At 43.2% G+C, this 18136-nt stretch overlaps 1 protein-coding gene across 1 annotated transcript in view; it reads right to left on the bottom strand.

Moving 5' to 3' along the window:
• adamtsl3 (ADAMTS-like 3) overlaps nt 1-18068 on the bottom strand; it is a 181719-nt gene extending 163651 nt beyond the window's left edge. Inside the window, exons 1-2 of the mRNA XM_081358718.1 lie at nt 17874-18068; nt 17229-17351 (exon numbers count right to left, since the gene is read on the bottom strand). Coding sequence (XP_081214844.1) covers nt 17229-17297 — 69 coding nt within the window. The 5' untranslated portion in view covers nt 17298-17351; nt 17874-18068. The remainder of the gene's footprint in view (nt 1-17228; nt 17352-17873) is intronic.
• Nucleotides 18069-18136: the final 68 nt, after the last annotated feature.

Here is an 18136-nt window from a genome sequence, read left to right on the forward strand (position 1 = left end):
CCTCCACCTCTAATACCAACAAAAAAGTCTCCATCCTGATTCCACAGCATCTGCCTGTGGGAAAAGTCCAGCCTTGGCTCAGCAGGAAGCCCAGGATTTACCGCTAAGCATTTAATGGTCCTAAAATCCATAACTCACGCTTGTCCATACCACCCAAAATAAAGTGGGGGGTTGAGAGGCTGAAAATATAGTCCCCTTTTCAACTTTATTATGCTCAAAGTCAACATGAAACTGCATTTGCAACCTATTTTATTAACTTCCTTCCTTTTATTAAACTTTTTATTTAACTTCCTTATAAGTGAAACAGAATATTCAACAAGAAAACAATCTTCGAACAAGCATATGTACATGTACATTGTCTTTTAGTTTATTGATTACAATAAGGTCTGTGACCAACAAAAGTTTATGATTATAGCATGTTTTGTTCATCATGATACTCTTCACAAATTAACATATTTTATGAATTTTAAAATCTAAATACAATCAGCAGAAGTAAAAAGCTAAAGTTAGGCTATAAATGAACAACACCACAGTCGCATGGCTTCAATTTTCTAATTCTACTTTGCCAAATTTTTGGTCCTTATAAACCTTGGTTGTCGTGACAATAGAGTTCTATCACATTCTTTGGGTAGTTTTTGAGATTTCGGCCTATAAAAATGTGTCATCTCTGCAGCACTCTATGGTTTTTAGAAATTGTAAATCTGAATTAAAATTTCTCATTATTGCACACAGCAATGATCTGAACTGCAATTTTGCAATTACTGTGAGTCTGTACTTGGTTTCAGAGGCTAAGCTTAGCTAAGCATGACTCAACACACACATACAGTGCTATGCATAAGTTTAGACACCCATGCTAAAGTTGACTAAAAAGAGGAATAAAAAAATCATCTTTTGAAAATTGAACTTAATGCCTTAATTTAAAAAATTTGGAAAAATCCAACCTTTAAGGAAACCAATTTTCTTTGTGAATGAATAATGTATCATAAATAAATAAATGTTCTTCCTTAAAATACAGGGTGCATAAGTTTGGACACCCCTATGGTAAATTCCCATAGAGGCAGGCAGATTTTTATTTTTAAAAGCCAGTTACTTCATGGATCCAGGATACTATGCATCCTGATAAAGTTCCCTTGGCCTTTGGAATTAAAATAGCCCCACATCATCACATAGCCTTCACCATACCTAGAGATTGGCATGGTGTACTTTCCATAAGATCATCTCTCAATGCAAATCAAACTAGCTATTAGGCTAACTGAAATAAAACCATGCCAATCTCTAGGTATGGTGAAGGCTATGTGATGATGTGGGGCTATTTTAATTCCAAAGGCCAAGGGAACTTTATCGGGATGCATAGTATCCTGGATCGATGAAGTAACTGGCCTTTAAAAATAAAAATCTGCCTGCCTCTATGGGTATTTAACATAGGGGTGTCCAAACTTATGCACGCTGTATTTTAAGGAAGAATATTTATTTATTTGCGATACATTATTAATTCACAAAGAAAATTGGTGTCCTTAAAGGTTGGATTTTTCCTATTTTTTTAAATTAAGGCATTAAGTTCAGTTTCCAAAAGATGATTTTTTATTCCTCTTTTTAGTCAACTTTAGTATGGGTGTCTAAACTTATGCATAGCACTGTATGTGCATTTTTTTTTTTTCAAATCTATTTGATAAGAAACCCTCTGGTAAAAACATAAATGTAAATCACCCACTCTAACAGGATCATTTGAACACTAAAAATCGTACTGGTTACTTTCGTAACCTCGGTTCCCTTAGAGATAAGGGAACGAGTACTGCGTTGCAAACGCTATGGGAAAACTCCTTTTCTCGAGAATATTGAAGCCTTTATTTTAAAACGCATTTGCTACAGCACAGGCTAGAGCATCAGACCCACGTGAGTGAGCTGATAGGCTGTGCTGTGGGCAACTGCACGAACCAATGGCGGATAGACAGAAGCGCGCGAGCCAATCAGGGCGCTTGGCGCTCTGTCACTGTCAAGCGCGCGAAACTACACGTGACCATAACATATAAATACAGATAGAATCCGCCATTTGACAGGTATAATCGACTGAAGCGACAAACCTGCCATAAGAAAAATAGCACGGCAAGGCAACGCAGTACTCGTTCCCTTATCTCTAAGGGAACCGAGGTTACGAAAGTAACCAGTACGTTCCCTTACGAGAACGTTCTCTCGTACTGCGTTGCAAACGCTATGGGAACGTTTCCATTTAAAACGCCGTGCTATTAATCTTTTGGCCGCTCTGACTCACCAGAGTTCCGGGAAGTACAGAATAGCCAGGATAAAAAGAGACCGAACATCGGGCCCATCAATTATCCGTAATAAAGACTGGCCAGAGCCAGTCATTTAACCCACAAGGTGATAGCCGTGTGTTTAATATCAAACTAGCCTGGGTCAGCAGAGCCAGAGTCTAGACTGAAAAGACTGTAACTGCAAAGCAGGGACATTAAAGTTATAATTCATCGGATCTGGCCAGAGCCAGTCACTTAGCCCACAAAGTGAAAACCGTGTGTTCAATATCAACTAGACTGGGTCACAGAGCCAGTGTCTAGACAGAAGAACTGTAGCTACAAGCAAGGGCATTAAAGCTATAATTCAACAATGTGGACGGAGCGGATATCCGGCCGCCGCACATATGCTATAGATGGGAATACCCAAGTGACCATGGTTCAAAACTAGTCTGGATCCACAGAGCCAGAGTCTAGACAGAAAGAACGCATGTCTGCAGAGCAGGGACATCCAGCTTATAGAATCTCACAAATGTGGACGGAGCGGACCAGCCGGCCGCCGCACAAATGTCTTCAATGGGAATACCACTTGACCAAGCCCACGAAGAGGCAACACCTCTCGTGGAATGAGCTCTAACACCTATGGGACAAGAGAGGCCCAGTGAGGTGTAAGCCAGGGCAATGGCGTCAACTATCCATCTGGACAGTGTGGTTTTAGTGACCGGGAGGCCCTTGGATCGGCCCCCGAAACACACAAAGAGCTGTTCAGACTGTCTGAAAGAGGCCGAACGCTCCAGATAAATTCTCAAAGCTCTGACTGGGCAAAGCATGAGAGAATCGCTATCCTCCTCGGAGGAGGGGAGAGCTGACAGAGAAATAACCTGGGCTCTGAACGGAGTTGAGAGCACCTTAGGAACATATCCATGTCTTGGCCTAAGAATGACCTTGGAGTCATTAGGACCAAACTCCAGACAGGAAGCGCTGGTAGACAGCGCCTGTAAATCCCCTATTCTCTTTACTGACGCCAGTGCTAGAAGCAGGGCGGTTTTCAGAGAGAGAGACTTAGGATCAGCTGACTGAAGTGGTTCAAAGGGAGGTCCCTTAAGAGCCCGCAGGACCAAGGAGAGGTCCCAGGCCGGAACAGACGGTGGCCGAGGCGGGTTAAACCTCCTGGCGCCCCTGAGGAAGCGAACTATAAGGTCGCTTTTTCCTAAGGAGGCCCCGGCTTCCAATACGTGAAAAGCAGCAATGGCTGCCACGTACACTTTGAGAGTGGAGGGGGAGCGACCCGCGTCCAACATCTCCTGTAGAAAAGACAGTACTCTTGGTACTTCACAAGTGTATGGGTCGAGGTCTCGAGCTAAACACCAGCTGGAAAACACTGACCATTTACTGAGATAGAGGCGTCTGGTAGACGGAGCTCTAGCTTCCTTTATAGTATTCAGGACGCCCTCTGGGAGGTTCTGGGGTACCCGTTGAGTGGCCATACATGTAGGGCCCATAAGTCGGGACGGGGATGCCAGATTGTCCTGTTGGCCTGAGTCAGGAGGTCGCGCCTCACTGGGATTGGCCACGGGTCTGCTACAGACAGCTGCATCAACTCTGGGAACCAAACCTGGGTCCGCCAGAGAGGAGCTACTAATAGCACTGCGCTTTTCGTGTTCCTGATCCGTTCGATGACCTGAGGGAGCATCGAGACCGGGGGGAACGCATAGAGAGGAAGGTTGGGCCAGTCGTGGGCCAACGCATCCCTGCTCTTTGAGAAAAAGATTGGGCATTGACAGTTGTCTTTTGAGGCGAAAAGATCTACTTCTGCCTTCCCGAAGACCTCCCAGAGTAGGAGAACTGTCTGAGGGTGGAGAAACCATTCCTCTGGGGGAACTCTGCCCCGAGAGAGCATGTCTGCTCCTGTATTCAACGTGCCTGGCACGTGAGCTGCCCTGAGCGAGCGCAGATTGGTGTGAGCCCATAGCAAGAGCTGTGAGGCTATGGCAAACAGGTTGCGGGACCTGAGGCCGCCCTGGCGATTTATGTAAGAGACCACCGACATGTTGTCCGTCTGTACCAACACGTGGTGTCCCGCCAGGTATGGGAGGAATGTTTTTAGGGCTAGAAAAACTGCTCTCATTTCGAGGCAGTTTATGTGTAGGCGTTTCTCCGAGCTCGACCAGAGGCCGGAGGCAGGCCTGCCCTCGTACAGAGCTCCCCAACCGGAGTTGGAGGCGTCTGTTGAAATCATCCTCCTCTCTGAAACTACCCCCATGCTTACGCCCTGCTGGTACCAGCTGGCGTTTTTCCAAGGGGCCAGGGCTTGAACACAGCGCTGGTCCACCTTGATAATCAAGTGGCCTGAATGCCAGGCGTGGGGTGGCACCAGAGGAGCCAGCCACAGCTGAAGAGGACGCATACGCAGTAGGCCTAGTTGGAGTACTGATGATACAGAGGCCATCAGGCCAAGGATCCTCTGAAACGTTCTGAGGGGTACAAGAGAGCCCTCTATGAACGATGCCGTGAGCTGCTGAATCGTTAGAGCACGGGCCGGTGTGGGCCATGCTCTCATAAGTACGGAGTCGAGAACTGTTCCCAGGAACGTGATACGTTGGCTGGGCAACAGAACACTCTTTGCAACATTGACCCTGAGCCCTAGACATTCTAGATGGCTGAGGAGCCAGGCTTTGTGAGTATGTGACTCCGCCTCTGACTGGGTCAGTATGAGCCAGTCGTCGAGGTAGTTTAGGATGCGCATTCCCCGCTGTCTCAGGGGGGAGAGAGCTGCATCCATGCACTTCGTGAATGTACGAGGCGCTAGTGCCAGTCCAAATGGAAGAACTGTGTACTGGTATGTCTGCCCCTCGAAGGCGAATCTCAAGAATGGCCTGTGGTGGGGGTTCACTTGAATGTGAAAGTAAGCGTCTTTCAGATCTACTGAGAAAAACCAGTCGCCTGGGCGAATCTGCGCCAGGATATGTCTGGTCGTGAGCATTCTGAACGGCCGTGACATGAGAGCCTTGTTCAGATGTCTGAGATCTAAAATGGGTCTCAGGCCGCCGTCTTTCTTTGGAACAAGAAAGTATCGGCTGTAAAAACCTGACTCGCTCAGAGAAGGGGGGATCTTCTCGATGGCCCCTTTCGCCAGCAGACTTAACACTTCGGTGCGGAGGACATGACTCAATGTGCCCCTTACCGTGGTTTGTATAACCGTGCGAAAACGCGGTGGTCTGCGGGCGAACTGAAGCGAGTAACCATGCTTTATGATGTTCATCACCCATACTGAAACTCCGGGGATAGCTTGCCAAGCTAGAGCCCGCAGAGCTAGAGGCATTATCATATCTGGAACACCCAGAGTGGGGGGCTCGGACTGACATGTATGCATGTGAGAAATTATGCTCGATTTGTGATTTGTGTGGGTCGCTGTTAAAACAGCGTTTGTTTGCAGGGGTGCGTGACATGTGACGGGCCCATGAACTGCATTTAGAACTGCTGCAGCCGCCTGAACTGAAGAGGGAGCCGTGAGCAGTAGTCGAGCGATTTTTGGGGCTGGTCCGGCCGCAGCGGGACAGTGACCCCTCTTTGTGCCGGTTAGGACGGCTTCTTGGGCTCGTGATCGAGCGTCAGCTTCGGCCGCGGGCCCTGGCGCTTAGGGAACGGGAACCGTTTCGCTGGCTTCATGTGCTTACTGGTCTCAGCCGCTGGGCGGGGCTGGAGGACCTGGGACACCACTTTCTCAGGTCGCGGCATGCTCTTGGGGCGCCGTTGGACTGAGCTGGAGCGCTTTGGTAGAAAGTGTCTCATGGCGCTGGAAGCCTTCTGAGCTTCAGTGAAGCGATCGGCGAAGCCGCTGACAGATGGGCCGAAGAGACCTGAGGCTGTGACGGGCGAGTCGAGGAAGGCAGATTTATCCGCGTCCCTGATCTCGGTTAAGTTTAGCCAGAGGTGGCGCTCCATTACCACTAGGCTGGCCATATTGCGGCCCAGGGCTTGAGCGGTGGTCTTCGTGGCCCTCAGTGCCAGATCCGTGGCACTCCTGAGGTCTTTAAATGTGTCTGGGTCCGGGCCTGACTCATCCATGGAACGGAGAAGTTTGGCCTGGAAGGCTTGAAGCGTCGCCATGGCGTGAAGTGCAGAGGCGGCTTGACCGGCGGCAGCGTATGCGCGGCTGGCAATGGCCGAAGTAGTTCTGCACGGCTTAGAAGGGTGCACCGTCTTAGACCTCCAACTACCTGCAGTGGGGGGGCATAAGTGTGCAGCGACCGCTTCCTCCAGTGGGGGGAGAGACACATATCCTTTCTCTTCAGCGCCGTCAACAGTGGAGAGCGTAGAAGAGGCGGATGAGCGCGTTCGCGCTGAAAAGGGCGCGCGCCAGCATTTTGTGAGCTCTTCGTGAACCTCAGGCATAAATGGAGCGGCGCGCTGACGAGGGGCCTGCTGGCGCCCCGGCAGGTACCATTCATCGAGGCGGCTTCTGGCGGGCTCAGCTGGAGAAAGCCAATCGAGTCCCAACTCGTCAACAGCGCGAGACATGACACGGAGAAGTTCGGCGTCAATGCTCGCTCGAGTATCAGAAAACTCTAGCTGAGAGGGGGGGGCGGGGTCCGCGGAGCCCGACCAATCCTCGCTCTCAGATGCCGCCATAGAAAGTGCGTCATCGACGTCATCCGGAGATGCGCCGAAAGAGACGAGTCCAGCCGCTTCAGACGAGGGGCGCTGCTCGCTCCGAGAGAACAGGACAGGCGAAGAAGGCGTGGGCGAGGCACGAGGAGAAAGGCCCGGCGTGCACTCGCTAAACTCACCGCGCTCAGGACGCCTCTGATCGCGCCGCTTCTTCCTACGGGGCTCGTGGGGCGCCGAAGACGGAAGGTGGGCGGAATCGGTCACCGTCGAAGACAGCCTTGAACGGAGAACGGAGACAGGCATCCCGTCGCAGAATTGGCAGCCGCCTTTCATGAGCGCTGCCTCGGCGTGCTCAGGGCCGAGGCAGGCCGCACACTGGGTGTGTCCGTCGGATGCATGCAGGGAGACCCCGCAGCTCTCACAGATGGAGAGAGGCATTATGCCGCGCTGTGAAAACAGCGGTTTGCTCTTTTAGATAAATATGTAATGAAAAGGATATAATTTTTCGTCGGATGCCACAGGGAAACGCTCAGCTGGCGAGATGCCGGGATGCGAAGCTGTTCCGCTGGACGGCTTTTCCACGACGAGGGCTTCTTACGACCGGAGAAAATCAGCGACGAGGTGAGTCGAGCTGAAGGAGATTAAATCTGTCAAATGGCGGATTCTATCTGTATTTATATGTTATGGTCACGTGTAGTTTCGCGCGCTTGACAGTGACAGAGCGCCAAGCGCCCTGATTGGCTCGCGCGCTTCTGTCTATCCGCCATTGGTTCGTGCAGTTGCCCACAGCACAGCCTATCAGCTCACTCACGTGGGTCTGATGCTCTAGCCTGTGCTGTAGCAAATGCGTTTTAAAATAAAGGCTTCAATATTCTCGAGAAAAGGAGTTTTCCCATAGCGTTTGCAACGCAGTACGAGAGAACGTTCTCGTAAGGGAACCAGTATGAAGACTGGATGTGAAGAATCGGCTTGTTTGCTATCGTTATGACTCAAGCCCCTGAGGAGAACAACTTGTTATAAAATATAATTTAAAAGATTCCCAGCCATTCTGAACAGTCATGATCTCGACCTCCTCCACAATTAAATTTCAGCACAAGCTAACAGATTCCGTGAGGTCGAAAAACACTGAGGTGAACTGTTGCTAGATATATCTTACATATGCAAATCCAAAAGCCGCCTGAGGCGCTTCAATGCAGATACTGAAATACTTACCTAGAATGATAAACAGTAAAGGTGAGAGAACACACAATTTAATGTATTTACTAAGCATGCCTCCTTCAGGAAGTGCCTCGGAGCTGGGTAAGCATTCCACATGACTGAATAAAACACTACAAGTGTAGCGACGCAAATGAAAAGCATGCTAACAGGCCAACTTCATATGTAGACCAATATAGTGCAAGAAATATAAAATGATATGGTGTCAGGGAACTAAGAATGATCAAAAAATTGGCTTAAGTCATAAATCTTATCAGCCAGGTAAGTGGGCGCAAGTTACAAAAACACTCCTAGTGGGTGCTATTGCAAAAACAATGACAGTTTTCAAACAGGTTTCCTCCCATTTATCATTGCTCCAAACAGGTAATCGTGCCCCAAAGTCAGTGTTGCATTACTATCAGGCTGGCCGTTTCCAATTTTCATGGAATTATCCAACAAAATGTCTTACTAATAGTGACCTATGCACATTAAACACGACACAAAAACAAAATGATTTCCCAGAAAATGGATTGAAAAACGTAAACATTTCCAAAAAGGGTATGCCCCTAACTAGTTGACATTTTTTAAAACAAGTTTTATTATTTATAAAATAAATATAAATTAGAAACTAGATATGAATATTAATATATTAATATTATTTAATGGACCAGAGCTAACATGGAACTAACAAAGATTAATATATACAAATAATGTTAAGAAAAATGCTGTAACAAATGTATTGCTCATTGTTATATAAAACTTAAAATGAACCTAAAACCAGTAAAAATGACAAAAGCACAAAACAAAAGTGCTAAAACGTAAACTAAAAATAATACAAACTGAAAATATACAAATAAAAGCTAACTCAAAATATGAAAAAATATGATACTATTATGTTTAAAATTATACTAAAGTAACACTGGGATTTGGTACACTTGGTCCTAAACCAGTTATCTTACCTTTAAACAACAAAGGATCTGGTGGCAGTGAGATATCACAGTCCTTTCAACAACTAGAGATTTGTGAAATGAGGCAGAACCAAAGAGCTCAGCCACAATCAGCATTCACATAGGCTTAAATATAAGATGATTACATTTCAAATGAATTGTCTTAGACATTTAATTTAAAATCCCTCCCACTTAAATGAAAATTTTGTAATAATTTACTCACCCAGATATTCCTATCTCATATTACTTTCATTATGCTTTAAACCTCAAAATGAGATGCTAGACACAATATCCGAGCTGCTATTTTTGAAACAGCGAAATTGGATGGTGATTTATTCTGCTCCAATGATAATAAACAACATTAAAGTCATGTAAAATATACTAAACATTAAAATCATTAAGGTAGCATTGTATTCCAAATCTCATTCATGTTTGTGTTCAATTCCAAAATAGTGCCTCTTTAGATGCACACACATCATTATTTCTTATGTGTCGTGACCAAACATGTCACACTTTTAAAAATAAAAGTTCTTTGTTGGAAAAACCACTTTTGGAACAAAAATGCACAGCAATTAAAAAAAGTGTGACAGGGAATCAGACTAGAGAGGACAATTATCAGTGAACAACAACTGAAAGCTATCATACTATTTCAGAATCTTAAAGTCCCCCTGTGGTGAAAATCAAGCTTTTAATGTTGTTTATATGTCTATGTGGTGTTTTTAATATGCTTTAAGACGAACCAAGTGCAAATTCATAAGTCAGCACCATTGCTGAGCATATTCTCCTTAAAACTGCAGTGAACCAAAGAGAGTCTCAAAAACACGGTTTGAAATCGCTGGTGTTTCTGACGTCACAAACTACCTTGTAACCAATCACGTCAACATGTGATCGTCAACGAGTGGATCTATAAGCTGGTGTGAGTGAGTGGAGGCGGGGCTCATTTGCATATTCAAAGAACCGCGTATACTAAATGAAGCAAGAGTGTAGAGTTACATTCAAGCTATTTTAAGGCATGACAAATTATTTTCAAGGAAAAAAAAACGTTTAAAATCTTAATTTACCTTAACTGAACAGCTTCGGAGTCATTGGAATGGTTATATACCTTTTTTCGGGTTGAATGGTGGCCGTCTCGCTTCCTCCTAGCGTCTGTGAGCGGAAAAACCACCCTTGCAATTTTGGGCCTCAACGTCAGAAAGTATCGCTTGATATCAGGTCTCATGATGTAACGAATTGCTTTACGGCACTACACACATACATTATATGCTAGCCTTCTGTGTATCATACATACCTCAGTGGACATGACTCCGTGCATTCGCCGGCTTCTTTGAAAACAAATGCACATGACCAGAGGAAGAAGATAGGAGGGGGGAGTGTCGCCAACGAGTTTTTACAAGTGTTGTCAAATATCTATTCCGAAGCTGTAGAGGGAGCTCTATAGAGAAACCTGCGTGCAAAAAGCAAGAAAACAGCGAAGAAATTGCCCAAACTGCATAGTGTCGCTATAAATATGTCATTTTGGTGATCAAAGATGAGTTTTAAGGGATAAAATGATTGACTGCAGGGGGACTTTATGGACTATTTTCATACTTGCATGGTACTTTTATGTCCTTTTTGGAGCTTGATGGTATAAATCATTCATTTCTGCTAAACATCTCTTTAATGGAAGAACGAAAATAATACAGGGCTTGAAACGGCATGGAACTGAGTCAATGATGATACAATTGTAATTTTTGGGTGAACTATTCCTTTAAGGTCATGTACTAAGCATAATGCCACTCTCTCTATCAAAAGCTGACTGGGCCCATTAATGGCTCATGAAATATGTGCCAGGGCTTAGTGTCAAGAGCCAATTTGCCATGTCAGAGAGTGAGAGAGAGTGAGAGAGGGTCCCATCCAAAAGATTAGCAGTGCAGAGGGTGCAAAAAGGCAGTGAGTCTGTTTACAGCTGGTCAGAGTGAATGGCCACACAGTAACTGTGGATGAATGAGCCTTTCAGTTCTAACTTGACCTACCGAATATTGAGAGAGAGAGAGAGAGAGAGAGAGAGAGAGAGAGAGAGAGATAGATAGAGAGAGAGAGAGAGAGAGAGAGAGAGAGAGAGAGAGAGAGAGAGAGAGAGAGAGAGAGAGAGAGAGAGAGAGAGAGAGAGAGAGAGAGAGAGAGAGAGAGAGAGAGAGAGAGAGAGAGAGAGAGAGAGAGAGAGAGAATTCATGACGAGCAGTATATGTCAAAACATACAGATAAGAGCTCTTTTACCCTTTCGCATAACTGATGTCAAGGCTCAGACAGAATCTGCAGAGTTTCTTTTGCATTTTCTGCACGTTAATGGGACTGGTTAAAAGAGGCGGTTTTAAACCACATTTAGTTCACTGCAGTTTTAAGGAGAAAATATTCAGCAATGGTGTTGACTGATGAATCTGCACATGGTTTGTCTTAAAGCATATTAAAAACACCACACAGACTTAACAACATTAAAAACTTGAATTTCACCACAGGGGGACTTTAAACCCGACAATTTCACCTATTGTGCTATTCAATAACAAGACATGATGACTATCCACAAACTGCTTTCTTACACGGATCAAACCACAGCTACAGGAAATACATCCAGTTTTACATCATGCATGATTTTAAAGATGTATATTTGGGATTCGATCATTTATTGCAGAACGATTATCCTGCACTCTGAGTTTGACTGTCTCCGAGTAACATGTGCTGCACTGATTTAAGTGTTTATCTGTAAAACTGTCATTAAAAGCAGCTGTGTATTTATGGCCCTGCATGGACCAATAAATCAAAACATTAACACCCTTTGAAGCATCAATAGATATTGTGAAGCTATACAGAACACATGAAAGCTTAATAAAACCATAGGATTTTGCCTCATCAATCGTCTCCTGGGTACAAAGCAGCAAAAATGAGTTTAAAATGTCAATGTCAAGATCTTAAGTACCTCAAAATTCTATTATTTTTTGCTACCTAGAAACCTTGTAAAGTCACCCTTCCATGACACTATGTGCAACACTTTTCATATGGATGTCAAATATATAACCTGCCATTTTTTTTTTGGGGGGGGGGGGTGTAAATACTTTGTGGGACCCTGTAGCCTTCTTGTCCATCCATAAAGAACAAATACAGACATACAAGTGCACACTTGAAACGCACTCAAATATCCACAACCTATTCCCGGCTCACAGCAATGAGGCTGTCTGGAGCCAGTTCTTTGTCTCTGCTTTAGGTGTCAGCTGTTCAAACAAGCTGAAGCTTCAGCCGTAGTGTCTCTGAACCCACAATACAACAGCAATGAGAAACCAAAGCTCTCGTACTGCTGCCTGACACATCCACGGAAAACTTCACACCGTGCCCAACACAGCACACTCACTTATTTAAATGTCCACACACGCAAACACATTCTCAGAGCCTATTGAGTGCTAGCCAGAAATGACATGGGAGATAGAGCTGTTGTTTTTCTGACTGTTCACTTGTGTGTAGATGAACACGTCTCTACTGACAAATAACTGTTTAAAATAATGGCTCTGTTCCAAGCTAGTGCGCATTTAAGGCATCATAAACACGCTCCTAACACAGTGGCTGATCCAAAAGGTAGGCAGCATATTAACATACCTCATTTGTTTGCAATGAAAAAGCAACCTCTAAGATTCAAATTCAACCCATTCTCATTCCTCCTCTCAATGCCATATCATTTCCGGCCATCTCTCTATGGTCTCTGTCAATAACAAGCGTTGAAAACTATCCCCAAAAAAAATTAAACTTCACAATGCCATAGAAAGAGCATATTGTTATGCATTTCCTGTCTCTGAAAGACAGAGACAACAAAAGGCTCATTTGTTAGTCCGCCTACAATGCAACCCTTCAGTAGTGTTTACGAATCTGTAAATTGGGAATAAAAAAAATTTGAAAAATGGAAAGCGAAGCAAACACTCCCTAAAATAGAGGAGATGGTGACATTGAAAAAGAGAGCACAAGTGGCTTCAATTGAAAGCTTGAGAATATCAATACCATTGAAAACAGAATGCAATAAAAAGCAATCAGGCACAGGGTTAGTGCAACATCTGCTTGTCATAATCTATGCTATAAGCCAAGCAAGAATTGCTATTTCAAAATCTACTCTGGCCCATAATTGTTGACTATGTACTCATTTAACCTCTGAGCTTCTCCTTAAATGTTGCATTCCTCCGGACGAAGAAGTGCATGCTTTCTGTCCCAGCAGAATAAAGGTTGTCCAGCTGAGATAAAGTGTTAGGTACTGATTAATTCTAAGATTAATTCTAACAAGTGAATTTAAGAGCTTAATACGAACCTGCTGCCAAAGTGCACCAAACTACCGGTATTTAAGAATGCAAGGGTTGAAAGCACAGGAGTTTAAAGGGATACTCCACTTTTTTTGGAAATAGGCTCATTTTGCAACTCCCCCAGAGTCAAACAGTTGAGTTTTACCGTTTTTTAATCCATTCAGCCGATCTCCGGTTCTGGCGGTACCACTTTTAGCATAGCTTAGCATACATCATTGAAGTGGACAAGACCATTAGCATTTCTCTCAAAAAAATGACCAAAGAGTTTCGATATTTTTCCTATTTAAAACTTGACTCTTCTGTAGTTACATCATGCACTAAGACCGACGGTAAATGTAAAATGTAATGTAATAATTTCTTGATTATTACGCAGGAATGAGAGTATAGTTCCTAGCCATATCAGCCTAGAAAATCGCACCTTTACATTTTCCGTCGGTCTTAGTGCACGATGGAACTACAGAAGGGTCAAGTTTTAAATAGGAAAAATATCGAAACTCTTTGGTCATTTTTTTGAGAGAAATACTAATGGTCTTGTCCACTTCAATGATGTATGCTAAGCTATACTACAAGTGGTACCGCAAGAACCGGAGATCGGCTGAATGGATTTAAAAACGGTAAAACTCAACTGTTTAACTCTGGGGGAGTTGTAAAATGAGCCTATTTCCAAAAAAAGTGGAGTATCCCTTTAACTAAGACCCAAAGCATTCTGTATGCAACAGGTTATGGATGGATGGATGGATGGATGGATGGATGGATGGATGGATGGATGGATGGATGGATGGATGGATGGATGGATGGATGGATGGATGGATGGATGGATGGATGGATGGATGGATGGATGGATGGATGGATGGATGGATGGATGGATGGATGGATGGATGGATTTGAAAGAACTTACAACTTAATTTTCAAAGCTAGATAGTGTACAATATGCATATAGCCATACTGTGATAGATAGATAGATAGATAGATAGATAGATAGATAGATAGATAGATAGATAGATAGATAGATAGATAGATAGATAGATAGATAGATAGATAGATAGATAGATAGATAGATAGATAGATAGATAGATAGATAGATAGATAGATAGATAGATAGATAGATAGATAGATAGATAGATAGATAGAGAAAATAGGTAAGGATGAGGAAATTAATAATGGCAGAAATTTCATTTTTGAGTAAACTGTTCCTTTAAATTGTTGACATCTTTTTAGCTAGTTACCTGAATCATAACACATCATCCCCTTTGAGTTTGGTGACTGCCACCCAAACACAAGAACACGTTAAGTGTGAATACTTGCAATGTGCTTAACAAGCATTCACATCTGCATTTGTGTATTTGATTAAATATGTTTCTTGCCTAATACTAGACTGATAAACCACCGATAGAACTATATAGACCGATTCAGCCGAGGCCTTGTGAGTTTCATCCCTTTATTCAGGCTGAACAAAAGGTAAAATTAAATACATATGCCCACATCTAACACCACTGACCTTGCAAAACCCTTTCATGAGAAAGTGACAGCACGTGTGTGTGAGCGAGCGTGTCTACCAGGAGAAGCGCACTGCCAGAGGGAGGTGAAAGAGCAGAGCCGCACTCTAATAGGAAAAGCAGGAAAATCGGAGATGTGGGAAAAGAGTAGTGAAAACACCTGTTAGACTCTGCTTCACTTTCAGTGCTGAAACTCACAGCTTCTTAAAGAGTCCCAGCGGCGGCTCCCACGCGTGCATAAATCAAGCCGAAGTGTTTAGCCCATAGAATAAATATTATTCTGAAAGATTACTGCAAAGAGCTTTAATGGAGACTCTGGATAAATGCATATCAAATTTCAATTTAGACTCCAGCAGAAACCTGTTCTCTCCAAGATGGATGACTCCAGTCACCTGCTTCACTCAGCAGAATGCATATGATCAATTCTGACGTGGTAAAAATGGCGCAAAAGTAGGAACCAGGGAATGAATGACACTAGCCAAACGGTGCGTGCATGGAAAAGGTGCTCGATGTGGCCGGCTGTAACTCTATCCCAGAGTGCATTGCTTCACTAATGCCACAACGCTACCTGCTACCTGCTCTCTCCTCCGTCTTTCCACTTGCATTTCATTCAGCCACGGCAGTATCCCACAAAGGAAGGACTAGGGTTTCAGCTGTCGTTATTCATGTACCGGCGCGTAGGACAAAGAGATTTGGCCACTTTAGGTGGCAGCTCTGCGGTGTAAATGGCTGTTATCGAGTGGCCCTATTGCGATGGATTAGGCTGGCGTCCACGTTCATGCCAGCTCTTCCATTAACATCCACACCAGGACTCTATTTATAACCTGTTTCTAACACGAAAAAAGAAGGCAAGATTCAACCATTCCCTCCAGACCTGAGATGCAGTCTGTGGCTATAATTTGACTTGAGAGGCTAGAGGAGCTTGTCTCTTGCTGAGATATTTGACTGGAATATTTGAGTTGGTCTGTAAATATCACAAGTTGAATCACAAGTATTCAATGTTCCCTCTCAAACGACAAAATCAATGGGCATTTTAATGGCTGATGCAGATGTGATATCAAGCAATTCAATTTAAATGACAGATACAGTACTATGGGGTCAGTAAGATTTTTAAAGAAATGAATAATGTTAGCCAGAAAGGATGCTTTAAATTGATCAAAAGTGATAGTAAAGACTGTTACATTTTTACAATTCAAATAATAAATAAAAACGCTGTTCTTCTGACCTTTCTATCCATATCACGAAAACAGTTTTCAGCATTGATAATAATACGAAATGTTTCTTGAGCAGCAAATCATCATATTACGGTAGAATGATTTCTGAAGGATCATGTGACTGAAGACTGGAGTAATGATGCTGAAAATTCAGCTTTGAATCACAGGAAAAAATTACATTTTAAAATCTGTTCAAATAGAAAACAGCACATTTTAAATTGTACTAATATTTTACAATATTACTGTTTTGTTAAATAAATGTATTCATTGCTGTATTTTAAATATCAAATAAATGCAGCCTTGGTGCACAAGAGACTTCTTTAAAAACATCTCGCAGACCTCATACTTTAGTACACATTAAAATGTATAAAATTGCTACATTTCATTACTATTCATAAACTATATGAAAATGCTGGTAATCTCAAAGTGGTCAAATATGAAATGGATTGGTCTGGATTGGTCACTAAAACTCACTAACTCTAAATCCCTAAAACTGCTAATAAAATACAAAATGTGAGATATAGACTAAATATATGTCATACGTTTATGAAATATTTTCGCTTTGAAACAATGTGGATTATAAAAGCACTATATAAATAAAACATTGTGTCCAATATAAGGTGTGATTTCTAATGCACGGGTGCACGATTATAATTATACGCTCATTATACAAAAACATACATCTGTACACGTTCAAATCTTCGTGCACTCTTCTCTATTGCGGTAATTTGTTACAATAAAACAAAATTCAAACTTTTACTGATATATCAACCTAATTTTCTGTCGGAGGACGACAAATTACAAATGATCAGATCAGGCTACATTGTAGATTTCAAAAATGGCCGACCACTTATTAACCCTTGTGCTTGGATAACGTGATGTCACCATTATGATGTTTAGCCAGTGTAAAAACGAGTAATCCACACTATATGTGGCAATATAGCACATTAGAGAGGACAAATGAGTTTAAACAAAACACTGTCAGCTAAACAATGCTGAAACATCACAGTAATAACCCAGCCTTGCTTGCTGTAATGTCACAGAACAGTGTTTGATTATAAAATGAACTACACATATGAAATGTAATTGTAAAGCCAGTGCTGTAAAAATGATTAAAGTACAGCCGCTATTAGCCGAGTATAATGCAGTGTAGAGCAAATCTGATTGATGGTATTCAGGTGAGCGATAACTAACAGGTATATCATACCTGACCAGTGGATGACATCAGTGTCAACATGAAGCTGATCTGACATATGGGCAAAATCCAGAACTCCATCTTTAAAATCCCGTTCCAGAGCTGTCTGGTGAATGATGTCAGTCAGATATCAGCCTGAAGAGAGACAGAGAGAGATGCGTTTAGGCATCATTGCTGCTGTAAGAATGAAGCTTGATTATTTACATCTAGATTGAAAGTGCCAGGCAGGGGTACTCCTGATTGACTTAATTACCCTATCTAGGCTGGTACAAGGTTTTTGACAGTGAAAAAACACAGCCTCTTTCTCAGGTATTCCCCATGCATAATGCAACAGCAGTAGGAATGCAGTGCAATAGGTTTCTGTGCATCATTTCTGTGCAACAGTGAATGTCTTATGTACCCCTATTCACATGACACAGCTTTTATATTATCAGATCAATGCATAGCCTATATGAGATGCTGCAAACAGTATGAGATGAACGATCTGCCCAAAACGCACATTCAGCTTAATAATTTGACAGACAAATCAAAGTTGCTTTATAAATGACTCATATTAAAAACATGAAGATAAAAAGCAATAGACAAGCTGATATCATTCTAGAAAAACTCGTCATGCAAAGCTAAGAAAAGACGTGCGTTTATGTGATCAGCTCTTACCTTTGCTGCAAAGTAACTCATAGATTCACATTTTAATCCATGAAACGCGCGCGCCGCACTTGAATGTCGTGTGGCCGTCACGCAGCGGTCAGTCGGGTGTTATAAACGCTGAACGCAGGTCGAATGACTGTGAGTTTCTTCTATATCCTCAGCGCACGTCTGCGTACTGAACACTGAGTTGACAGAAGTTCGTGTGCTGAGCTTATAGTCCACTAGGCGTCCCATACCGGACGCGACGCGGCTAGAACGCACCCCCATAGCGG

Source organism: Scardinius erythrophthalmus (assembly GCF_964197995.2).
Source record: "Scardinius erythrophthalmus genome assembly, chromosome: 2".
NCBI classification, from domain to species: Eukaryota; Metazoa; Chordata; class Actinopteri; order Cypriniformes; family Leuciscidae; genus Scardinius; species Scardinius erythrophthalmus.